The sequence below is a fragment of the Castor canadensis genome, chromosome 9 (assembly GCF_047511655.1).
Source record: "Castor canadensis chromosome 9, mCasCan1.hap1v2, whole genome shotgun sequence".
NCBI classification, from domain to species: Eukaryota; Metazoa; Chordata; class Mammalia; order Rodentia; family Castoridae; genus Castor; species Castor canadensis.
In genome coordinates, this window is record NC_133394.1 from 10,130,248 (window position 1) to 10,148,241 (window position 17,994).

Genomic DNA, 17,994 nt, shown 5'->3' on the forward strand with positions numbered 1-17,994 from the left:
CAGGCAGATTTCAGAGGCAAGAAAAGACTGATGTCCTAGTCACTCAGTCAGACAGGAGAAATACCCTCTTCTTTGAGGGAAGGTCAGATGTTTTCTTCTATTTAGGCTTTCACCTGCTCACTTTACGCAGGGCAATCTGCTTTATTCAGTCACCAGTTCAAACGTTAACCTCATCCAAAAATACCCTCATAAGACACCCAGAATAATGTTTGACCAAATGTCTGACTACATCATGGCCCAGTCCGGCTAACACGTACAATTAACTAGCACAGTCATCTACTCCTCAGGAAAGCCAAAAACCAGAAACTGTATCAAGTCTCTGAGATTTAGAAATTTCTCTGTTTGAGCTTTACCTTAACTAGTACATACTGTTAACTAACACTAGACAAGGACCTAGAAATAAAATACCTCAAGAAATACAGCAGAAAGTACACAAAGAACTCCAACAGCAGGAATAATAGTTGAAAATACAACTTTTCGAGGTTAGGTTTAGTAAACAAAGTCCTACAAAGCAATTGAAGGAGTCTGAATAGAATCTACTAGAGTAAGAAACCACTGACAGTCTGAAAATGAAGCAATCCAAGTTAAAAAGAGTATGATTGAGTTGTACTAATTATATGAAGACCAAACTATCTCTACACTAGGTTTTAAAACCATAGTAACACACTAAAATTAAAATCAAACACTAAGTAGCATCATTTTCAAACTAATATGTTTACATAAACATTATAATGATACATTTACTTATTTTTTAGGATTTATACAATCTCTACATAGTCCAAAAAAGTAGAATTAGACAACTTGCAAAACAGACAAATATCTAAGCTCAACAGAACTAGAATACTGTCTCTCATTTCTGTATCCACAGTGCTGCAAAGCATGCTGGTGTATGATAACCAGGAGTAGATGAAATTTATAGAGTGCATGACAGAAAGGAAGAAGGTCAAAGGAGGGAAAGGAATACTATCAAGTAACCAATCAGGATGAGTTTGGTGGCACTGCAAAGCAGAATATTTAGCACAGGGGTTCCTAGGCAATTAGGGGGAGATGAGAAGTTAAACGAGTCTACAAAACCCTTTAGAATCCTTGGGATAGGGTATCATTTTCTACAAAAAAAAAAAAAAAACTCCTACAAAAAACTGAAATGTACCCCTTGCTCACCCCTTGAAAAATAGTTATGGCAATGCTTCTCACACTGGTATATTATGAAACCTTAAGAGTGAAAGCATTTCTATAGAGAAAGAAGATAATGGTCCAGACTTGCAGTTTTATGACCTAATTTAATACAGATGAGTTAATCCTATTTAAATTGAACTCTGCATCTATGAAGAAACATTCAATGTCAGTTTTTTCAGAGTTCTGCTATAGACAGCCTATATATTGATAATTATAATTGTAATTTAGTAGAAAAAACTATAAATTGAAAAACTAGATTTAAATGGATTTGTTGTCACATATGCAAATAATACTGGACACATTTTTATCACAGTTAGAGGATGTTCTTGGAATTACTTGACCATGTAGCATACAAAAAATTCCCTGAAGGATCACACATGAGATGGAGAGGTGTAGGATGGTGGCATCTTAGAAAGGCAGCCTCTTCCTAAGATGCTGAAAGACTTGCTTTGAAATGTAGCTCGTTTCACAGAAACAACTAGCACTAGGAATTTATTTAATTCCTGATGGCTAATATTTCACCTGGGAAATTCAGAGGTCACCAGCCAGGAGGGAGAAAAACTTACCATCCACTCACTCATTCAACAAATACTTACATGATTGTCAATTCTCTGCCAGGCATTACTACCATTATAGTAATTAGCAAAATGTACATGGTCCTGAGTCTGAAAGAGTGTGTAGTGCAGAATGGAAGTAACCCAAGCACACTATGTAAACAAAGGTGTGATTGTAGGTAATCGGGAATTTACATGGTGGGGGAGGGGTCACTCTGAGAAAGTAATATTTAAAGATGCAAAGGACAAAAAGGGCTGATTTCCATAGGCCAAGGACAAAGGCAGTACTGTGCGATAAAGGCGCTGAAAGGCATGAGCAGAGCGAGAAGAATAAGAAGTGCTGGTTTTGAATGCATACTGTTTCAATGTGAATTCCAGTCATTACGGCATCTTAAGATGAAGGTTTTAGTATTCCATCTTACACATAAGGAAAGGGAGGGTCAGGGAGATAAGTCATGGAGCCAAGGCTACACAAGGTTACCGAACAGAAGATAAGACTCCAAGTCAGGTTCAACTTCAGGCTCGACAGTCCTTCCACTAAGATGCTGAGGTGAGAAGATTAAATTATTTAATCCTCATTAAATGTCATTAAGGTTCCAGGTCTATAAAATATGGGCAAGGTGAATATTTTCTGTGTTCAATCATTTAGACATACACTCCAATTACTTTGGGTTTTATTATTTTAAAGTCACACTTTGAGGTTTATTCAAATTATATTTTATGTGCATTTACTTAGTTAGTTGGTGTCATGGCCTTTTTCCAGCAAAGATTTTGAAAGCAGCTTAAAAGATACATAAAATTACAAAAAATAACAACTTCATCATATTTCCTTATGTTTGTATTGGCATTAACACTCTAAAATTTTATAAAGGGTGCTCACACAAATTTTAGGATAATTAAGCAGAGAGTTTCATTTCTTAGCTAAAAAGCTCAAGGTTAGACAGTAAAGTTTACCGTTGGAACTAAAGATCACCTGCTAGATAATATAAATGCTTCTAGGTGTCTCTTTCCTTAACGGCAAAGTTTCCAGAAGGACTGTCTCCACTGACAGTACTTCTACCTTCCTTTAATGGGCTGAATTGTTCCCCACAGCCATGCATATTTGGACCCTGCAACTGTTACCTCACACAGCAAATGGAATTAAGGTTGCTAATTAGCTCACCTTAAAATAGGGAGAAAGGCCTGGATTATCCTGGTGGACCCAGTACTATTATAGGGTCCTTAAAAGTGGGAAAGGAGTCAGAGAGAGATAGGGAAGAGAAATTTCAAGAGTGAGAGGGAGTCTACCCACTATTGAGGGTCTTGAACATGGCAGAGAGGGACCAAGAGCCAAGGGATGTGTATGGCCTTGAGAAACTGGAAACTTCCTTCAGTAGGGAAATAAGGACCCCATTCCTACAACCATATGGAACTGAGTAAGCAAGGAAGTGGATCCTCCCAGGATCTCTAGTAAGGAGGGCTGCCCTGTAGACACCTAGCTGTTGGTGGGGTGAGACTTGTGTCAGACTTCTGACTTACAGCACTGTGAAAGAATAAAATTGTGTTCCTTTAAGCTGCTAAGGCTGCAGGAATTTGTTATGGTAGCAGTGAAAAACTGATATTCTTCCTGTACTTCTTATTTATTGCTTCTTTGAAACTCATCTGTGACACTTCCACTAACCAAGCATCAGCTGGCAAGTGCAGTAGCACCTTTCAAATCTTCTTTGGTGTCACCCCTTCTGACCCCGCTGCCTCCTTAGTCCTTGAGCCTTCTCCCTTGGTGTCTGTGGCACCTTCCAGGTCCTTTCCTTCTAGGTCTCCTTCAAGGGCCCCTTCCCTAGTCTTCTGAAAACGTTGCTGCTCCTCAGGTGTCTGCTCTCAGGCTCTCCTTACATGCACTCTTGGCTTGTCCCTATGAGAGCTAAGGATTCTCAAACCTCATTCACAGCTCAGAGGTCATTTTTTTGTTTCAAAGAACTATTCATCTTCAAAGATGCTCCAGCACCGCCATTACTGTGAACTTACTTGTTCTTTTCTCTAATTCCTCTCTCCTACTACCTGCACCTCATCAGTTGCCATCTCCCTAAGAGCATCCTCTTACTATTCCCCTACATCATGGGTATCTAAATTCACTTGGGTATTTCTGGAATATCTCCATCTTCATCCTACAACATTCAGTTAGGAACCCATCCCTTCTGAAAAGTATTAATAATTTGCCACTTTGGGTCTTAATTTCCCTCTTCCTTCTTGTAAGCATGCTATTTCTAAAAAGTCTTCATTCATATCCCAATTATGAAAATTTTCAATGATTCTCAGCATCAACTGCCTCTTCTAAGACCCATTTCTTTCACTTCCTGCCCTCATCTATTTATCACACACTCCTGCATATGTGATTTCTTATAGGTGAGATGTCCTTCTGCCTTTATTCAGTTCCTGATGGCTGTCTCAGGACTACAGCATCCTTGGCAAGCCTCTGGAGGGGTGTCCAAAAATTAATTATTTTTTGATTATTTTTTGAAGTTTTGGCTGTCATGTGGCCTCAGAAACCCACCGGTAGAATGTGACAACAGACAGCACCCTGAACTTGACGGCCATTGCACCAAGTTGCTGGTTCTGTGATTAAAAAGGCAAGCGATTAAACTATTCTGGGTCTCGTTTTTCATGTGTGAAGTGAAAGGGCTGATCTACCAGTCAGTCCATCAAAGTTGACAATTCTAGTGTTCTAATTAAGACCACTAGGATTATTAGATACCAAAAACAAGTAGTAAAGCTAATTTACAGCTCTGGTCTATTGGCATACTTCATTTACAAATAGCAGTTAACCATATTACTAAATTAACGAGACAAAGCATACAGAAAATCCTGTTCTAAGAATTTGGGAGAAGGTCTAAATGTGATTGGAAGACCAAACCAACAAGACAAGAAAACAAAAGTGTAAACTGAAAAGACGTAAAAATTACAATTACCAAAAAAGAGGGCAATCTAGGGTGACACCAAAAGTTCAAAGCAAGCAAAACCGTAATAGTCGAGTGCAGTTTTGTGGGCTTTTATGCATCAAAAGTTTCAAAATAAATTAACCCTCTTCTAAATCCGAGACTCCTCAGTGGGGAGGTGTAATTCACATCTCTCTCCAGCTCCTGGGGTTTGTTGCCTCTTGCTTTTAAATCCCAAGCAAACGCCTCCTCCCCGTTGCTTGGGCAGATGCTATAAATAAATTCAACTAAAGAATCCGATTGATAGTAAACAGGCTTTAAGAGATAATGTGTCTGGAGCAATTAGGGCTTCGCTGGCTTCAACACAACCCTTTCGCTGCGTCCCCGGGGGCGCACACTGGGCTCCGCGCAGCGTATCCAGGGAGTGGCCAGTAGTCACTGTAGCTGCTGTGAGGCTGGGTCCACAGAGGTGGGGCTGCACAGGGAGGGCCTATTTTGTTTGGGTTTGCGTTTTCGTGGGAGGGTGGGGACAGGGGAGCCCGCAGCGCCAGGACGCGCCGGGCCCCCCACACCCCTAGGGAGCGCGCCCCGGGGCTCGAGCGTGGAACGGGACTGAAATGGCAACCGCTGGGGTAACGGACCCTCTGGCCGCCGGGCACCTGCGGGCTGGGCAGGACACCTGGCCTTCCCAGCTCCGGCCCCAGCCCCAGTCCCAGCGCAGCAGGTGGACTTCGCAGTCCCCAGGACCCTTGGAAGTGCCACCCACTCCCTCCGCCCTAGGCTGGCCTTGGTACCCACGAGGCCAGCAGAGTCCACCCCGGGGCCTCGCTCGCTGCGCACCCTTCCTCGAACTCAACATCCGCCCCTCACCTGGCCCCAACCTGTTCAGCCTTCGGAGTCGCAGAAGGAAGGGGTGCGGCCGGGGAACCCCACCCTGGGGGAAGCAGCAAGGCCTCGGATTCCTCACCCCTGCCCAAGCGCAGAGGCAGCGGGAAGGCAGGTGGCCCGCCGTCCACACACCTGTCTTGCGGGCCCGTGTGCGGCAGTGACAGCTCAGGTGTACGACTCGCTGCCACTTGGTCCCCGCCGTCTCCCCAGACCAATCCCGCCGGCGGCCGCCCAGCAGCGACTGCTAACTGCGCGTGCGCGTGCGGCGCGGGAGGGGAGGGGGCGCGGCCCGGGCGCGCGGCGCGCACCGCTCGGCACCCCGGGGCTCAACGGCCGCGGACGGCGCTGCCCGCCGTGACGCGCGTCCCCGCTGCGCGCGCCCGGCGCCCCCCGGCTCACCCAGGAGTTGTCCCTGCGGTGTCCCAGCCTGTCCCTCCTGTCGCCCAGCGCCTCCTCGGCGAACAGCGCGCTTGCACCTGTTGCACCCTAACTGAGGCCTAGATTTTATTCAATCACGGTGTCCTTACAGGTGCAAAATTAATGCTCTAGGTTTCTTCTAGACAGGTCAGCAGGCAGTCTTCCTCGTCTTCATGTATTTATAATAAATGTTAGCATAAATGCATCATATCTGAAACGTGTTCTTTCTCTGGCCGGCAGTTATTAATAATTTACCCAGCGCACCTGATGTCCACTTGCTCCTCATTGGTGTTAAGTTTGCACACTTGTTGAAGATGTACCCTGCTTTCCTCCTGTGTAGTTCCAATTTTATTTGTAATTAAGCAATGCGGGTGTAGACACTTTGAGACTGTAAATGCCTTGTTCATCAAACTTTACTTGCCCTTTCCCTCTACCCTGGAATTAGGATCCATCAGTTATTTTCACCTGAATTAATTTTACCATCATTGCAATATTTTTTAAATGATTTTTAAATTTCATCTTCCTTCTATATTTGTTAGGCATCTTAAATATTCTACTAAAGACCTTTTTCTTATCCATTCATCCATCCTATCTATAAGTATAGAATGATAGTTTATTTTATTCAATGAGTTCTAATCCATGACTGTACTTACTTATGGTGCCCAGACTATCCCACATTTGATCAGAGGAGGTCACTTCAAGTTAGTTCCCCTGCCCTTATATCATGATGCCATCATTTTTCTTTCAGATTTATTGAAGTAGGTTTGACATGCAATCTGATGACTTTTGGCATATGCCTGCACCCCAAAACCCAACAAATAACATATCTCCAAAAGTTACCTTGCCAGCAACTTTTGACTAGGTTGCATTTTGTAGAATTTTATAAAAATAGAACTATCAGCAGCATATACTATTTTTTGTCTGGCTTCTTTCAGCCAGCATAATTATTTTGAGATCCATCCATGTGTTCTATCCATAGTTGCTCCTTTTTATTGCTGAGTAGTTTACATATCTACCTCTTATTGGACATTTGGATTGATTCCAACTTGGGACTCTCAACAAATAAATATGCCATAGGTATTTCCTGCCCAAGTCTTTGGTTGGACAGATGCTACCATTTCTCTTGAACAACTAGCAGTGGAATGGGTGGGAAGTAGGAGCCATCTGTGTGTTTAAGAAAGTGTTGAGCTGCTTGTTCCAATGTGGCTGTACTATTTGTTCCCACCAGCAGAGTGGGAAAGTCCACTCTCTCCATATCTTCTCCACTGCTTAGTATGGTTCAGGCTTTAATTTTAGCTCTTCAGGTTGTCAATCAGTGTTATCTCAGTGATTTAAAGGCTATATAGTTTTGTTGTTTGCAGTCCTGGGAGAATGCAGGGACCCAGTGCTTGCCTAGCAGTCACACAACCCAGCTTCTTTTCGCTTTATTTTTCATGTAGTCTTTTGAGATTTTGCCTGGGCCAGCCTCTCATTTCTGCTTTCTGAGTCCTGGGATTACAGGCATGAACCTGCATATCATTTTGTATCCCCACAGCAGTGTATAAATAAGAATGTTTTTCTGACCTGTTAAGGGAGTACCCACCTGTTCATTGCAAATTTCTTTAGTGTTTTGATGGAAATTGTGTTGAATTTTCTCAATGGCTTTTTAAGCTTCTGTGGAAATAATCATATGATTTTTCTACTTAGAGCTGTTAGTATTGTACAGTTTAATAACAGGTTTCCTAATAGAAACCTAACAGGGCTTTTATACTTATGCTGTATATACCAAGTCATGGAATACTCTTTTTTTTTTTTCCACTGTGGGTTGGAAATCTACTTTTAATATTGCAGTTAGGACCTTTGTGCTGCTCATCATAAATGATGTGTGTGTGTGTGTGTGTGTGTGTGTGTGTGTGTGTGTGTGATCGGTATCAGGATGCTATATTTACATCATCAAAAGAATTTGGAAATTTTCAGTATTTGCTACGATGTGAAACAATTCAGAAATATTGTGACTATTACTATTTGGTTTTTAAAACTTTGGCTTCCTTGTGCAAGCCCTTGAGTTCAATCCTCAGCTCCAAAAAGGAAAAGTTCAGTAAAATTCCCTATATAATCATTTTGGCCTGATGTCCCCTATGCTTTTTTGTTATTTCCAAACAACTCTCTCTATTCCTTCTATGAAAATTGGTTGGTTTAAACTTTCTGTCTCTACTTGTATGATTTTTTCAGGGTCTCACTCTTTCTAGGAAGGTGCAATTTGAGTCACTCCGCCAGCCCTTTTTGCATTAGTTACTTTTGAAATGGGTCTTGCTCTATGCCTGGGCTGGCCTGGCATCCCTGCATAGCTGGGATGACAGGTGCGTACCACTTGCCCAGCCATTGGTTTTGAGGAGGGGGGTCTCATGAACTTTTTCTCCTGGGATGGCCTTGACCCATGATCCTCCCAATCTCCACCTCCCATGAAGCTAGGATTACAGGCTTGGGCCACCATGTTCAGTGTCTCAATTTTGATAAATTGTAGTTCTAAGAAATTATACATTTCATCAGGGCTTACAGAGAGAAATATAATATCAGAAAAATCTATCAGCTCATATAAACTTCCTCATATTCATGGTCCAAGGGTGGCTATGAAAATCAACACAACAGCTAAAACAGATGCCAAAATTATTGAGCAATGAAACATGCTTCCATTCAAAATGGCTTTACCCCCATTACATGTTCACAACTGGCACAATTCTTCCTCAGGTTGAAAAATGCATCAACACTCTGGGCATCTGTACACACCTATAATAATACAGGGTATCTCTTTCACCTTGTTCCAGGGTGGGGCCTTATTTATTACTATTATTATTATTTATATTAGTGATATTACTACATTGCTGGTTACTTCATTCAAATAGTCTGCTATAGTTTGCATCTAAAATGTCCCCACAGTGTGCATGTGTACGGGTGAGAACATGTGGGTTTTAGTGGCCTGGTCCTCAGCTTGGTCCAACTGGGAGGTGGTGGGGTCTAGTAGGAGATGCTTAGATCATTGGAGGGGATGTGCCATTGAACAGGTCATGGGGACCCGGCCCCTTCGTCTGCCTCTTTTTGCTTCCTGGCCCTGAGCTGATCACACACTGAGTCACCTTCCCCCTCACCCCCTGCCCCAGAAAAAAGCCAGTGGAATCTCCAAAACTGTGAGTTAAAATAACCATTTTCTTTTTATAAGTTGATGATCTCAAGCATTTGCTATATTATGGAAGGCTGACCAACTCAATAAATGATAAAAGATGCAGATGTTGATAGCTTTATTATCCCAATACTTGAGAGAAATTTTGTGAGCAGAAAATTCCACTCATATCTGCAGCTTTGCAGAGCTTCTATTCACTTCAGAAGTAGAGTTCAGGAAAAAGATTGCAGGGGGACCTTGTTTCTTCAAACTGACCTGCTGATATACTGAGTCAGAAACTTAAAAACAGATTACCTACATATGTATGTTTGAAGAAAAGTGATTTTAGTGAAGCAAAATCAGTATGATTGCTAGAAAACAAATACCCAAACCAACCAATGAGGCACTATGTGCTCACATCCACCCCACATGGTGTCCAGCTCCTCCAAATCTCCTCCTCCTCACACACCTTAGGCCCGAGATCCTGGGTGGTGAATGAGAACCTCCAAAGTCCACCATTTGGACCAGCAGAGATGAGGGGAGGGACACTGGGGGCATCTCTCCTGGCTAATGCTTTGTGCTGAAGACCCAAACGCTTATACTTAAGAATCCTTTCTTGAAGGGTAGTGGTAACTGGGTGGATTTTTGAGACATTTTTAAAAACTCCCTTCTCTTATTTCCTTCTAGCATCTGCCATTCTGGACATATTTCAGTTGCGGCTTAGATGCCTCATTCTGAGCACCAGAACAGCCCTGTCTTGGAGCCATCTCAGCTTTCTAGTAACGCCCAGCTGCATGCTTGGCAGCTCTTTCAGTGCCACTCATAGCCCAGCCTTTGCTTGCATCCCTGACGGTGGGTTAAGAAGTCCATGTAAGCTCCTTTTCAGGAATGTTGAATTTTGAGAAGAACTGTACTGGAATATAGTTTTCATTCTCCATGCTAGCTTGGGATATGTTCTGGAAAACCTTAATTTTAAAAGCTCAAAATTTAAGTCAAATGGAAAATTTTGAATTTTTTAATCTTCTGTTTTCTACCAGGAGAGAATGAAACAGACACACGACCAACTCATCTTTCATATTCTCTTCATAAACTGCCATGCGACTCAGCTCACTCTGAAGCAAATGTATGAAGTTTTGGTTCTCAAGGATAACACAGCAGTATGAAGTTAAGATTCATAATATTTAATTCAAGACTAAGAAATAAGAACTATCTTATTTTTGCTCAAAATAAGTAAAATTCAATAGAATAACTAAGAAAAATAATAGGAGATTTTAAGAGGTCCACATGGAAAACTGATGGATGGGCAGACAAAAGCAAAGATTTAAAGAACAAAATGAAATTTGAATTATTTACAAATTAAGTGAGCATTTAAAATTAAAATTAAGTAAGACAACTCTGCATCCAATAAATAGAAATACTTTCAAAGGTCACTTTCAATGCACAAAACTCAACATTTATAAAAACAAATACAGCATATTTTAAAATTATACAGTCTTTCCAAAATCTTATGGCAACACAAGGATTCCTAAGAGTTCTCAAACTTTATCACACACTAAAGTTCTCTTAACAATAATGCAACTAAATTAGAAATCAACAATAAAGGTTGAAAAAATAATATGTTCACAAAATAAACACACTCCCAAATAATACATGGAGTACATTATGAAATTTTTAGAGTGACTATTGAGCACACGTTGCACATCAAGAAGTTGATAACCAACTGGGGGTCACTTAGAGAGTGTGTGTGGCCAGATCCAGACTGGCTCAGACCTGTGCTGTTTCTTTAGGTGTCTTTGCAAGAACAGGTAAAAACACACATCCAATTACACAGAACCTGTCCATAGCACACTTCTGAGCTTTTAGCTACTTATTGACATGGGATGTGGCCTGGCTATCTAGGTCAAAAAAAAAAAAAAACCAATTCACAATTATTCAAAACTTCTCTGCCTTTACTGTTTTAAAATTAAGTTATAATAGTCAAGATAAAACATCACTAGCGAAGGTTCTACTTTTCTTGACATAAGAAGTTATGTAATACCCTGGAGTCTATGAGTTCGTTGTTTTTTCCTCTTCTAGATAATTATGCATTTCCACTATTACAATTTCTGAGATCAAGGTCATCAGAAGTTCAGGCGCTATAGAGTTTCTTCTTTTTATGTTTATTATCTTCAATTTTCTGAAATAAATATAAGAAATCTGTACTATCTAAATATGACATTAATTTATACAGGTGAAATTATTCTTGTAACAATTTCTTGGTATTGTTGCCTCATCATACCCTCCTTGGTGCCACCACGTCACTCCTTTCCTGGGGGTGAACTCAGGGCCTCACGCTTGCCAGGGAGGTGCCCTACCACTTACGCACTCTCCCAGCCCACCTACCCCTTTAAATAGAGAAGGTGGTTTTTGCATTTAACATGTATTATTAGATACTTCACAGGTGTTATTATATAATGACAATTTCACTATCACCATGCTGTTGAAATATTGGAAGTAGACTTTCACCTACAGGGTTCCTAGGAAATCGTATATTCAGATTACCATTATGGTCAAAGAACTGTTATAGACGATGGACAAATAGTTTAAAACACATTGTATTTTATTTTTATAATTTAAAACAACTATATAAGAGATGGTAACTTATAATAAAAATACATATAACAATTCTTTAATGATAATATATGAAAGTAAGAGATTAAATACAAAATTTAATGAACTGAAGCAATTTGGCCACCAGTATAAAATACTATGGATGTTTACCTTTCATATGAAAATAGTTTTGAATTTTTTGTGAGTCCAAGGGAAAACAGCCCACAATGGGCCACAGGAATCATGATGGTTCTTTGGGAAAGAATATTGTTTTCTAGCCACTAATTCTAACAGAAACTAGTCTCATGTATCTTTACATAAAAGAGGAACATGAAAATTTAAGTAATAGCTTGTAAGAAAAGGCAACAATGATGCATATTATTCTGTTTTTTTTTAAGTCAAAGGCATAGCTTTAAATAATAATTTGGTGAAAGCATTTTAGTGGAAAATATCCTTCTACCCTTCCTCCATCACCTCCAAACAGATACATCAGCTTTAGTTACAGCAATGACAAAACAAATGGGGTATAAAAAACCCAAATTTCAGTTGAACTGAAATTTGAAGCTATTGTATCTGGCAACTCTGCCTGTGACACACTGAAGGGTTTGTGCTGCATACAGTGTACTGTGTTAAAAAGAAAGTGACTTTTCACAGTAGATGGAATGCTAGCAAAGCATCAAAAAGCCATGGCTTGCTTATCAACTGAAAAACAGCCCCTTGCTTTGAGTACTACACTTGAATTTTCAGAAATCATCCTTTACTAATACAAAAATATTTTAGTCATTTCTAAAAGAATCTTTTTCTGTTACAGATACACAGCATGATATGTTGAAGCAGATTTACCTAAATAGAAGATCTTGGAAAATTTCAAAAAAGATTCATCACAAAAGAATGTATTATTTTTCCACTATAACATAAATAACATAATTTTTTTCTTAATAAAATTGCAGTATAGAAATTCATCTTATATTTAAAAGGTTTTATGATAAGTGTTATATATAATTTAACTGGTTAAGGAACAAATTTTCCATAGAAGTTTTTTTTTTAGGATCACTTAAAGGAATGAATATTAAAGAAAACAGCAACAAAAAGCTGAATGCATATAAAACACAATAAGTAAGATCAACAAATATCCAATAATTGTGTATATGTAGCAATTTTTACACTTACCACTTTATTATTGAAGGCTTAGTTTTAAAAAATATAATGTAGTCTCTTATCCACTCTCTAAAAAGTTGAGAAAGTCTTATTCTTGCTATGCCATTTTTTCCAAAGAATGAGTCTGATATTTTTAAAGAAGTTGTTAGACTTATGAAACTCCTAATAAAAGTTATCCTGTTTGAAATTTAAAAAATAATTTAAATATGACACTTGACATACTACTAAATTATTGATCTCTATTTTTGATAGTATGAAGTATAAAGCGAAAAAAGCCAAGATTATGACATTAAAACATGAAAGATTGTGTGTACATTCTTTGTAATTTGTCATGAATTTACAAAGGTGATTAAAATATCTTACCTATCAAAAATATATAATGTTTAAAAAGAATCCCATTATAATAGCACCAAAAATGGTATAGATCAGTTTCTTTCTGAAACATTTGCTGCAGTGGTTTATATGTTTTGATGGTGTTATTATTATTTTTGCATAAAGATTCCCAACAGTTAGATTTTCACTATTCTGGTCACTTCTTTGTCTTGTCTGATGCTCACATTTATTGGCTTCAGAGCTAAAATAGGCCGAATTTCCCCTATGTGCCAGGATCTCCTCTGATGGGTGCAGCAAAATACTAAAGACAGAGAGGAACTAGCAGAAAAAGTGTAGATCATGAATGATGACAAAGATTGAAGCAGTCATTTTCTTTGTTGCGTGAAGATGCTAATGGTAGAGATGCCAACAGTGTTTTATGACCATAAAAGGGCTATTTAAAATTTTATTTGTGTATATTAATTGTACAAAGGGATTTCACCATGGAATTTCCAAACAGTATATATTGTTCTCTGGCCAGACTGACACCCCGTTTCACTTTCTTTTCCTGGTATCCCCTCCCCTTACTTTTAACAGTTTTTGGTGAATTTCTTTGTATCTGGACACAATATGCTTATTTTCCCTCCCTTCCTGTTTGCCTTACCCAACAATCCCACACTTACAATTATATTGTATATCACACACACACACACACATTCTGTATAGGGGAGAGAACATGTGATATTTGTCTTTCTGGATCTGGCTTATTTTGCTTAACATATTTGCCTGCAGAAGACATGATTTTATTCTTGTTAGTGGCTGAATAATACTTCACTGTGTATGTATACTACATTTTCTTTATCCTTTCACCTGCTGACGGGAACCTAGGCAGAGTTCATAGCTTGGCTATTGTGAATATTGCTATAGTGCACGTGGGTGTGCAGGTGTCTCTATTGTATCCTGACTTACATTCCTTTTGATATATAGTCAAGAGTAGTCTCACAGGTCAAATGCCAGGTCTCCTTTTAGTTTTTGAGGAGCCTCCATATTGATTTTTGTAGGGGCTCCACTAATACATTCCCACCAGCAGTGTATAAGGGTTCCGTTTTCCCTCACACCCCTTCTGACCAAGGTGACATGCAATCACAATGTTGTTTTGATTTGCATTTCCTTTATGACCAGGGATGTTGAACACTTCTTTCTGTATTTTTTAGCCATTTGTACTTTTTATTTTTTTTGTAGTACTAGGGTTTGAACTCAGCACCTCACGCTTGCTTAGGCAAGCGCTCTACCACTTGAGCCACTCCTGTACTTCTTCCTTTGAGAAGTATCTGTTCAATTCATTAGCCCATTTATTAATTGAGTTATTGGGGTTTTTTGTTTAGTTTTTTTAAGGTCTTTATGTATTCTGGTTGTTATCTCTTGACAGATGGCAAAATTGTCTCCGATTCTGTAGGTTGCCTCTTTAGTCCAGTGACTGTTTCCTTTGCTGTGCAGAAATTTTTAATTTGATGCAGTTTCATGTGTCAGTCTTTGTTCTTATTTCCTGAGCTTTTAGAGTCCTAGGCAGGAAGTTGTTGCCTATGCCTCTAAATTCCTGCACTATAACTTTCTTTTTTTGTTACCTGATTTTGGAATTAGGATAATCCTGGCTTTGTAGAATGAGTCTGGTAGCATTGCTTCCCTTTATATTTTTTGGAACAGCTTGAGGAGACATTGGTGTTAGTTCTTTTCTAAAGATCTGGCAGAATTAGGCAGTGAATCCATCCAGTCCTGGGGTTTTCTTGGTTGAGAGACTCTTTATTACTGCTTTAAATTCATTGCTTTTTATAGGTCTGTTTGGGCGGTAGAAATCCTCTTGGTTCAATTTTGGTAGGTCTCATCCATCCAGAAACATCCCTTTCTTGTTGATTTTCCAGTTTATTAGAGAACAAGCTCCCTGAATTTCATTGCTCCCTAACACTCCCTGAATTTCATTGCTGTCTCTTGTGATTCCTCATTTTCATCTCTAATTTTATGAATTTGGATCTTCTTGCTTCTTCCTTTAGTTAATTCAGCTAAAAGTTTTCTCAACTTTGTTCATCTTTTCATAGAGCCAACTCTTTGTTTCATTGATTTGTTCTACTACTTTTGTCTCCATTTCATTACCTGTTGCCCTTTTATTATTTTTTAATTTTAAAATTATTTTTTATTAATTTTATTATTTCTTTCCATCTACTGATTTGGGGTTCGGATTGTTCTTGTTTTTCTAAGTGCTTGAGGTACACAATTCGTTAGGTTTTTTGAGATCTCTTGATTTTCTTGGTTGAAAGTTATTTTCTTTCAGAGGTTGAAACATATTGTCCCATTGCTTCTCTAGTTCTTAGGTTTTTTGTTGAGAGCTCTGTGGTTCCTATGTGTCTTCCTTTGTATGCAAGGTGGCATTTTTCCCTTACAGTGTTCAATATCTTTTCTTTGTTCTCTACCCCTGGCATTTTAATTATGACATGACAGGGCAAGGTTCTTGTCTGGTCATGTCTATTTGGGATTTGAAATGCATCTTGTACACTGGTGTCTACATCTATCCCCAAGACTTGGGAATTTTTTGGCTATAATTTCTATGCCTTTAGTTTGTATGTCAGCTCCTTCTTCCACCTCATGGATTCTTTGGTTAGGTCTTTTTATCATGTCCCAGAGTTCTTGACGGTTGTGATCGTGGTTGTTTCATTCTTTTTTCTTCATTGTTGTCTGAGCACAATATTTCCTTGACCTTATTCTCCATCCCTGCTATTATGTCTTCTACTTGATCTTGTCTGTTGATGATGCTGTCTACAGTGTTTTGATTCATTTAGCTTTTATTTCTAACATTTTTCATTTTCTTTCTCACAATTTCAATTTCCTTGCAGAATTTCTCACCCATGTTTCTGACTTTGTTGTCTAGGTCTTGAATTTATTTCCTACATTCATTTATCTGTTTGAGTCCTCTTTGAGGTCACTGATCATTTTTCAAAGTAGATATTTGAATTCTTCATCTGGCATTTCAGCCAATTCAGTACCTTAGAATTTGGAAATTAAGTTGTTATGAGTTTTGGGGAAGTGATATTGCCTTGCTTTTTCATATAATTTGTTTTTCTATGTTGTGACTTCTATGTTGTGGGTCTCTCTTTTACTCTATTCAGATGAGAAAGAGCTAAGAGCAGTAATAAGTTCAATAATTCAACAACAAACCAGATATTTAAGTGTGAAAAACCATTGGAAACCTCAACTACCTCCTCAATCAGATGTGCAATAAAGTACTTTGGGCGCTTATGGAGCTTAATAAAGGATGAAGGTGTTGGTATTAAAAATTAAGTCATATGGGAACATGGGTGGGGAAGGAAAGAAATAGGAAGGTAGAGAAAGAGGAAAGACAGGAAATACTAGTGTGAAAGCACTGCTTAGTTATTATAGAGAAATACACAATGGTTGGGGTTGGGGAAAAAGGGAAACAAAATAAACAACCACCACAAAAACAAACAAACCACTCTATGTTACTTGCTGAGGAGAAGTGTGAATACACACTGGGCCCTGTCCTGTGTCTGAAATTTTCCTTCCATCCTTGACCCTCAGACATCCATGTGGGGCTCAGCCCCCTGTGTTTGGTACTGACTCCCTCTGGGCAGGGGTCTGGAACAATTCCCTTCAAGGTGCAACCTGCCCCTGTGGGTTGGCGGTGGGAGCTACAGCAACAGCTTCAGGGGGTGAGGCTTCCTGCAGATGGAGTTCCTTCAGAAGCATGGATCCAAGCAAGTGGTACTTTACAGCCATGCGACATTTTGGCTCTTAACTCCACAGTGAGGCTGCCTGGAGGAGTGCAAAGTGTGGCCTTCTCAGCATGGTGGCTTGTCCAGCAGGCAGGGACGATTAATTCCAGGGCAGGGAGGGTAGGGCCCAGGGGCTTAGAGAGTGTGGGTTGCTCATCCCCCCGAGGTTCCTGCTATGGGATGCCTGCCCTCTTCTTCCAAGTGCTAATTTGTAGGCCAGTTGTGAGTAGTATGCAGCCTGCCATCTCAAGCAGCGCTGTCCATGAAATAGTCAAAATCCCCACCGGTTTGCTGGGTCCACACTGAGTCTCTTTTGGATCTTTGCTTGATTAGTAGAGTTGAGGAGATCTTTGGAGGTTAATGGTAGAAACGAGCAAAAACAAACAAAAAAACCCAAATAGCAACAACAAAAAAGCCCAGAACAAAGAAAGGCAAGGTCTTCTGCTCTTTCCAACTTGAAGGTTTTCTTTACGACCGCCCCTAAGTAGACCCCCCAAGGCAGATCCAGTGGTAAGTGAATCCTCCAGGAGCTCCTTCTCTGGCTTGTGACTGCTGGGAATATCCTCACCTCTATGGAGTGCTGCACATTGGGCCAGTCTCTGTCTCACCAAATCCCTGTACTGGGTTGAAGGTTTGTCAGAGGGTATGGGCTTATTTTGCAGTTGAAATTGCCAGATTGTCACTAGGGCTGTTTGTTTCACCTTGTACCATGTCTTCAGCTTCCCCTCTTCCCCCTCTCCCAGGGTTACTGGGGTTGGAGTTGGAACTCTTTGCTTCTTTTCTCTGTTTCTCTGTGCTTTTCTGCTGTCCTGCCACCTCATTGTGATTCCAGAAGCGCTTCTCTTTCTATTCCGAATAGAGTCTGTCCTGAATTATCTGACTTTTCTCATTCATGGAGTCAAAATGATGAGTGTTTCTAATCTGCCATCTTGCATCTAGTAAGGATTATTTAACAAACTCTTCATCTTCATAGATGGAGAAAGCTTAGAGGAATGTCAGGGCTTGACCAATATCACAAAGACACTCCTAGGTCACTGTGACTCAGAATGCCTTGCTTATTCTACTCTGCC

General features: G+C 39.8%; 2 protein-coding genes across 3 annotated transcripts in view; both read right to left on the reverse strand.

The window, feature by feature from the left end:
- Clgn (calmegin) overlaps nt 1–5,802 on the reverse strand; it is a 45,058-nt gene extending 39,256 nt beyond the window's left edge. Inside the window, exon 1 of one of the 2 annotated variants that reach the window (XM_020171497.2) lies at nt 5,663–5,802. The gene's annotated coding sequence lies outside the window, so the exon portion shown is untranslated. Of the gene's footprint in view, nt 1–5,512 lie in introns of both variants that reach the window. The other variant, XM_074041193.1, reaches the window with a different exon arrangement.
- The window catches only part of Mgat4d (MGAT4 family member D), a 60,279-nt gene continuing 47,980 nt past the window's right edge, over nt 5,696–17,994 (reverse strand). Inside the window, exons 11-12 of the mRNA XM_020171501.2 lie at nt 17,626–17,770; nt 5,696–6,006 (exon numbers count right to left, since the gene is read on the reverse strand). Coding sequence (XP_020027090.1) covers nt 5,696–6,006; nt 17,626–17,770 — 456 coding nt within the window. The remainder of the gene's footprint in view (nt 6,007–17,625; nt 17,771–17,994) is intronic.